General features: G+C 40.7%; 1 protein-coding gene across 1 annotated transcript; it reads left to right on the forward strand.

Moving 5' to 3' along the window:
• Window positions 1–592: 592 nt before the first annotated feature.
• On the forward strand, window positions 593–8,068 carry LOC136858919 (uncharacterized). Its single transcript, XM_067138661.2, has 2 exons — window positions 593–604; window positions 6,758–8,068. The coding sequence occupies exons 1-2, from the start codon at window positions 593–595 to the stop codon at window positions 8,066–8,068; spliced, it is 1,323 nt and encodes a 440-aa protein (XP_066994762.2).
• The last annotated feature ends 355 nt before the right edge of the window (window positions 8,069–8,423 follow it).

Below are 8,423 nucleotides of genomic sequence, written 5' to 3' on the forward strand. Positions count from 1 at the left end.
AACCCATTCTCCGATATTTATTTGGAAGGAAAACAGAGAACTACAGGAAATTAGCTTCAACTGTAGGGGTCGAACCTACCATATCCCGAAATCAAGCTTACAGCTTCGTGACTCGTATCTTGTAGCTTACTTACTCGTCCTTACTTCTCTCATGACACACACAACTAAATGGAGTCACAAAAGTTTAACTTCATAATGAGACCTTGTCTCGTGTGCGAGATTAACAGAGCTTAGAATAGCCTTCACTCATGCGAAAGTCAACCATGAAATTGACCGTCCACTTTTCTGCAACTTGTGAGTTCGGACCGCGAAGGTAGGAAGAAAATGCCTGCGGCCACGAACAACAGAATGATGCTGAGGATCTGCGGTTCCGCTAGGGAACACTCCCATGTATGTGGATCGTAAAAAAGGAACCAAAGCGGAAGCAAGCCTAGGGTGAGCTACCAAGTGTATCGCGACTAGACCAATTATTATTAGCCTGCTAATGAAGTAATTGAAGCAGGAGGTGGAAAGCCGGTGTAGGGAAAGCGCGAGTATAAAAGACTGGTGTGTGGACGATACCAGCAGTCAGTCCTTCTTCTTCAGCCACAGCATGAGGACCACGGTAAGTCACCTCCAGGATACACTCAAAACATCATTCGCCTCTCCTCCGATGATTGGGCGGATTTTCCAATACAGCCTGACTGAGCACGAGTCCCGCACGAATACAGACCACTGTCCATGTCTTAAATCTCTCGTTCATTTCTCAGTTCTTAATTCAGTACAAATGCAATAATATTTTCAAAAATACAGGTCCATTTTCTTTAACAATAATTGTAAGGGTCTCTTATAAGCCCTCAGTATTTTTCTAGGAATGGCAATATCTTGTATTAACATTCAAAATAGTTGTATCATTCGAAGGAACACATATTTCTACTATAGAAAACATGTTTACTCCCCGATTACAATTACTGTATGTGTACGGATGTACTTCAGTACCTTACCTTGTGTGACATAGTTCGAGATAACACCACGTCGTTTCCCACTTCTACCACTTGGATTTAGGTGGGAACTAAATAGTAACACACCTCACACGAGGTCTAAAGTGGAATGTTGAGTCGTTATTGTTACATGAATTTTTAAAGGGAAGTACCAAAAAGCCAGTGAATAAGATACATACCAGAGACCTCATATGAGGTTTGTGTGCACAAGAGGGTTTAAAGACATACGTAAAATGTGACCCATGTCTCATAACTTTGTGAAAGTTAAATTTGGCTTGAGGAATATTCACGCAGAAAGCTGCCAGACGGTTCCAGATTCAAGTGTCTCTTGTTTGAATGTAATGTCTATAAATGTTGTTGGGTCATCAGCCCAGAGGCTGGTTGGATCCTCAAATAGCACCACCAAAGGCTATGCAGTTATAGGGTAACTGCAAACAACCAATGGCAGAGCCCAGATGAGGCATACTAGGCAAGATGAGGAGTGAGGTAGTTTGCCATTGCTTTCCTCAATGTATAAAGATCGATTAGCCACGAGCAGTCACTTAACACATCAGTACTAGGATCTGAGATAAATTAAACTGCTGTGATTTAACGATGTTCATTTGCTATGGATTTTTAAGGGATGCCAGAGTGCCAAAAACTGTCACTGGAACGGAATTCTTTAACGTGCCAATTAATCTACCGACGAGGGTCTTCTGCATTTAAACAGACTTAACTGGTAACCACTGCATAGAGATTCGACCTCAAAAGTTGAATACAGCTGAAGTAAATTGTTGCAATGTCTGTGATATACTACCTAGGGTGCAAACACCAATAGAACAATAATTATTTCAAGATTCCTGGTTCAATGACATTGTTTAAATATTTGCTGGGTATCAAGTAATTACGCGAAAAGTAATTGCATGAAAATACTCCTTAAAATGTAGTCAATGGAGGTTATGATTTAATTATTTACTTATTTTATTATCATTTTAAAATGAAAATCCACAGCCTGTTTCCAGTCACTTGACCGGGTCAGAAATGAAATGAATGAAGCCTCCTGCCGGCTGCCGAAGCCTGTCGCATTCCTCTGGAGCAATGATTAATGACTGACAGACGAAATAAAATGATATTGGAGAGTGTTTCTGGGATGAAAGATGCCAGGGAAAACTGGAGTACCCGCTGCTTTGTCCAGCACAAATCTCACATGGAGTGACGGGATTTGAACCAGCATCCAGCGGCGAGAGGCCGGCGCGTTGCTGCCTGAGCCATGGAGGCTCTTTCATTTTAAAATCTAGATGAATAATATAATATCAAACTTTATATTCACGGAGTTAAAGTAATTCCTCAAAGAAATATACATATAGTAGCTGATGTACCCGTGCTTCCATACGGAAGTCTACATTGTATACAGAATTCTATGTTGGGTAGTGTACACGTTGAGTTATACTGTATTAAATTGCATAGCTCTTAACGTTACCCTGAAAACGCGACGGGGAAGACACCAAACGTCTTTTCTTATGCGAAGACTGGGTTAGGGAATTTTCATTGTAACGGTAGGCCCTCTTGCCTACCATCAGTCACAATCAAGTTGGGGAGTTTTCATTATAATGGCTTGTCGCGATTAAAAGCAATGCTATCATATGAAATACTCGATCAAATGAAAAACCACACATTTTCTCATTTGTAATGAACAGTTCTACTCTGCCGATCTAATAGTCCAACGTTCCAGAGCTGGAATGACCAGGCCGCAGGCAGCCGTGGGCCGCGAACATTCTTTAATTTCGCGGGGGGAGGGGGGAGAACAGTGTAGAGACCCAGGGCAAAAACTACAAAGTATGTTGAAAATCTCGATTCACTAACTGGCGGGGGAAAAGCCATCAGATTTGGAGGCAAATTTTTCCTCCAAGCCAGAGGAGAAACGCCTTCTTCGCTGCTAATTTGGAATAAAATGGTTGTGGAATTTCATAAAAGTGAAGAGGAGGAAGCTTTTCTTAAGAAATGGCTCTTTTCAGGGTTGAATTTTCGAGTTATTTAGTGAATTATGGTGCTATAATTTGGAATAGGCCTAAATTGTAATTCTAGACCAGGATATAAGTGAACCCCTGCCATTATTTCGTTAAGGTGTGCACTCTGATCATTCCAAACATCGCATCAGAGTAGGGATAGAATAGTTGAAATACTATGATGAACCAGTGTGTTACGTACCAGCAGTATCAGAAAATGTATGAACCAGAGGAATGGCATGTTAAAGAAGAAAGTTATATAACTCCCCAGCTATTGCCCGTCATTATTGAGGCAGGCTAGACTGTTATACTCAGTACTCCCATCTATCGGAGATGAGTGGCAACATAGGAGACAAAGAATATCACAACAAACAATGATCAATGTAATGTTATTGTTGATCAATTGTTTGAGCTTTCGGTATTGTAGGCCTGCACATTTAGTTTTCATCCGATTCTGAAATACCACTCTTATCATAGTCGGTACGGTGAAACTGAATAAAACATGAATGATTGCAAATTGTATTCTCTATAAATTTTGTTATGTAGTACTTTTCAATAGGACCAACACAGGTATTTAAAAATTAAATTTTAGGCGCCTTCCCTAAACTAAGATTTCATCTAGGGTGAATAAAATTGTTTGCAGCTTAGACTGTAGTTTCTTATTCCCCGACTCTATATACCGATTTTCATCAAATTATGTTTATCCAGTTTCTCGTGGCTCGGCATTGATATAGACTTAGCAACAAAAATACAAATTCATGAATATATCTGTTATCATAGACGGTACGGTAAAATTTATGACATAAATGATCGGAAATTTAATTCTGTAAAACTTTACTTATGTAGTATTTATCGATAGGACTACTAATAACATAAATATTTGAGAATTAAATTTTAGGCCTTTCCCTAAACTACCAGTTCACTCAGCGTGAATAAAATGATTTATAGCCTAGATTGTAGTGGCTCATCCCCCGACTTTACATGCCGATTTTCATTAAATTCTCTTCAGCCGTGTTCTCATGATGCACGAACATGCATACAAACAAACAGACTAACAGACAGACAGACCTTTTTCTGTTTTTGCTAGTGGCTTTACGTCGTACCGACACAGATAGGTCTTATGGCGACGATGGGGCAGGAAATACCTAGGAATGGGAAGGAAGCCCTGGCCTAATTAAGGTACAGCCCCAGCATTTTCCTGGTGTAAAAATGGGAAACCACGGAAAACTATCTTCAGGGCTGCCGACAGTGGGGTTCGAACCCACTATCTCCCGAATACTGGATACTGGCCACACTTAAGCGACTGCAGCTATCGAGCTCGGTACGAGAAAATCAGAGAATACTGTAAATAACTACCAGGCCACATATCAACAAGAAACTTTGCTAAATTTGATGTACCAGTATTGTGGTAGAGTTTTGATTGTAGATTGCTGGGCTCTTCAGCCATCTCATAACCTACAATCAGCAACGTTGATTGAATGCCTGAGGTGATGACGGTGATGGCAGTGGTGATGACGATGACAGTGGTGATGACGATTATTATGTTGATAATGATGATGATACACAAAAACTGACTGTCTTTCGTTACTCTTATAGGCTACACATTACTTTGTAATCTAAAATAATTTTGAACAGTGTCCTCTTTAGACAGAATACATTGTGAATTACAAGAATGTTTGATGCGATGTATTCCCAGTACTCCATGGGATAGATAATTTTCTCTGTTAGCGGGAAAGGAAAGCGTTAATTCTACTTCATCGTTCAGGGTGATGGAAGAGTTCTCGGGTAAATTTATTCCAGAAATTCATGAGCTTAGAGACTAATAATAATAGTTCCCTTTCACTTTTGTTTTCTTCCATCAGTGTGTCTAATTATGTATATAATTAGGCCTATTCTTAAATTATATTTTACGAAGTTTTCGTAGAAGTTTAGGCCCCTCAAGTCCCTCTTCTGTCTACTTCATTCTTTGTGAATCTATTTGTGTTCCTTAAAAATGTTCCTCTCTTTACTTGAAATTTGATTTAAACTACGTATACAACGTTTTTATAGAAATGTTAGAATTGCAGACAATGCCTAATTAGTAACCATTTTCACAAACAAGTTTGGAAATATTACAATTTAAGATTGAAAAGCGATTTTTAGAAAATAAAGCGGAATGGGAAGGGGATACATGGCAGAGGCCGTAAAGACGTGCTCGGTTCACCCGGAAGGACGTGAGTTCGATTTTCTGTCAGGAAGTCGAAAAATTTAAGAAATGAGATTTCCACTTCCGGAGGTGACTTTGCTTTGTTCTAAAGATGAATGAGAATTTTTCATATAAATATAAAATAATTATGGTTTTACATGCTCAGAGAATTATCTTTCAACGTCTGCAGACTAAAACAAAATCTAGATTTTACTGCCTGAGCCTCATTTTAGGTTCTGATATCAAGGAGGTTTCTGATGTCTGTGTAGTGCTGATTCATATTATTCAGGACAAATTCAAAGCCTGCACTTGCTGTATGAGATTGCTGGGACAATAGCGTTCAAATTGTAATTTCTGCTCCCGAGAGGAAATCAATGTCAAATTATTGTTAGTTATTTTTCAATTTGTCTAATATGCCTAATTATAGCACTGTCATTTCTCTATAACCCCTTCGATTGAACATTACCGCCACACTCTAGCATCATTCCGCTGATGGATGTAGGCCCTGAAATATACGAATACATCCTTTGAATTCTGTGTGAAATGAGTATTGTATCAATAGCACTAAAACTTGGAAAATGTAAAATATTTCATGCGTTTTGCAACTTGGAAGATGCCTTAACTCGTATTTCTAACTTTGTGTCTCTACAGAATGTCCAAGGATGCAGTATTGCATGTGACCTACCGATTACAGGAGGATCCTAATTCTTCCCTCAGGTGTTTAAACTTCTCAATTGTTCTTACGAGGTCCAGGCAACTTCGTTATCAAGTCCAAATCGAACAGAGAAACCATGAGAGAGAACAAAGCAGCATTAACTACTGCAACCAGATAACAAATCACATCTTGTTTGATCATAAAGACTAAAGCCCTAATAGCCTCAGTTTTTGAAGGTTAGAGAAATATACTGAACCCTTTGGTCCATAAAGGTCATGGGTTCAATACGATGCAGGTAAACTGAATTACTTCAGTTAACCACAAATAAGTAAACTGTTGATATATCAATAGCTATTTTAGTTGATTAATGTTTTGATACCACATGAACCCCTTGGTGGTCTTTTCAGACAAGTCTTGCCATCATGCATCGTGTACAATATAGTCATCGTATGCATTTGGTATTTGAGTACAATATCTATCAGAACTCTGAAATGTCGACTGTATTAATATTCCAGAACAAAGCATACCTAACTTTCTGAGTGTACTGTATGTGTTTAGTTATCTTTTCTGCCAGAAGAAAGCGTAGAATACTCTTATAGTAAAGTGATATACATTATTAGAGATGAATTTAGAGGACAGCTCCTCTTTAAGTAACCATGATTATAAAAATAATAAGGAAGAGCAGAAATTGTGATCGCCCTCACGACTTGAGCCCGTATCCCTCGCTTTTGGGACAAGTGTGTTAACTCATTCTGCCAACACACCAGGGAGACACTCTTATCTTTTGAAATAACACTGTCGTTGAAACCATTTATTTGGCACGGACTGGATTACTTTAAATTCACTTGACGATGTTCTGAGTGCTCTTTATCAGAAACTTACCAATATTTTGAACCTTGGTCGTGATTATAAGACGATGAAAAGATGACGTTGAATTTGTTTCTTGTTACAGACACTGATTATCACCTTGGCTTTGGCCTATGTGGTCGCGGCTGAGAAGAAGGAGGACGATAACAAGCAGACTAAGAGAGGAATCCACGACTTCGGTCATGGAGGTCTGTCGTACGGAGGTGGTGACTACGGGCTCTACCTTGGAGGAGGTCATGGACTCTCATATGGAGAGGGTCAGGGGCTCTCTTATGGAGGAGGGTACGGAGGAGACGGTCACGGGCATGTCAAAGCCATCACCATTCACCAGAAAGTTGGAGTTCCAGTGCCCCATCCTTACCCGGTGCACATCCCTGTTCACAAGGAGGTTCCCTACCCAGTGGAGAAACCCGTACCAGTCCCTGTGAAGGTGCCTGTGGATAGACCTTATCCTGTACCAGTCCCAGTAGAGAAGCCCGTTCCCTACACAGTGGAGAAACCAGTGCCTTACCCCGTCAAAGTGCCCGTAGATCGGCCATATACCGTACACGTTCCTGTTGAGAAACACGTGCCTTATCCCGTACATGTAAAGGTACCTGTTCCACAGCCTTACAATGTCTACGTACCCAAACCCTACACTGTGGTCGTCGAGAAGAAAGTACCCCAACCATACCCCGTGGAGATTAAAGTCCCAGTGCACCAGCCATACCCAGTCCACGTTAAGGTGCCAGTCCAGGTTCCAGTGGAAAGACCTGTCCCTTACCACGTGAAGGTACCTGTTGACAGACCTGTTGCTGTTCCAGTGGCTAAGCCCTACCCAGTACCAGTAGAGAAGAAAGTGCCCTACCCTGTAGTTAAAGAGGTGCCTTACCCAGTGAAGGTACCCTATGACAGGCCATACCCTGTACATGTTATCAAGCCTTACCCCGTCCCCGTGGAGAAGAAAGTCCCTTACCCGGTCGAGAAGGAAGTACCCTATCCTGTGGAGAAAGAAGTTCCCTATCCAGTGAAGGTACCATATGATAGGCCATACCCAGTACATGTTATCAAGCCCTACCCAGTTCCTGTTGAGAAGAAGGTTCCTTATCCTGTGGAGAAGGAGGTACCTTACCCTGTGAAGGTTCCAGTGGAGAAGCCAGTGCCCTACCCCGTCGAGAAGCCAGTTCCTTACCCAGTAAAAGTACCCGTCGCAGTACCTGTTAAGGTCCACGATCACCATGATGGAGGATATGGCGGTGGGTACGCCGGCGGATATGGCGGTGGATACGGAGGTGCCAGTGGTAGTGAGTACAGCGGTCAAGGTGGATACGGCGAACACAGTGGGGTTGTGAGCTCTGGATATGGTAGCAGTTACGGCTCATACGGCAGTGGACAGGAAGGAAGTCACCACGGTTAAAGAACTAGCCCAGTTCGCTTCTACACATTCATTTCTCCTACGTGTACTAGTCTTAAAACCTTGTTTTGTTTCTGTTATAATTTCTTGCAAAATAAAAGTGTAAAAACAATTTTATCTTATCATTTGTAAATATTAAACATTTAAGGTCATACCCCCCTCTCTCTCTCCCCCTCTCGATATATACGAGTATATTTGAGAAGGAAGCCATATTTTTTCAGTGATGACTCTATTAATACAACTTTATAGATTTTCAGTCTATCAGAACACGAATTATCTCAAAAACTGAAGGCGTTACAGACGTGAAAACTGGTATTGGGAATCTCCTACAAAAATAAAGAAACACGTATTTTTTTAT

This window comes from Anabrus simplex, chromosome 1 (assembly GCF_040414725.1).
Source record: "Anabrus simplex isolate iqAnaSimp1 chromosome 1, ASM4041472v1, whole genome shotgun sequence".
Taxonomy (NCBI): Eukaryota; Metazoa; Arthropoda; class Insecta; order Orthoptera; family Tettigoniidae; genus Anabrus; species Anabrus simplex.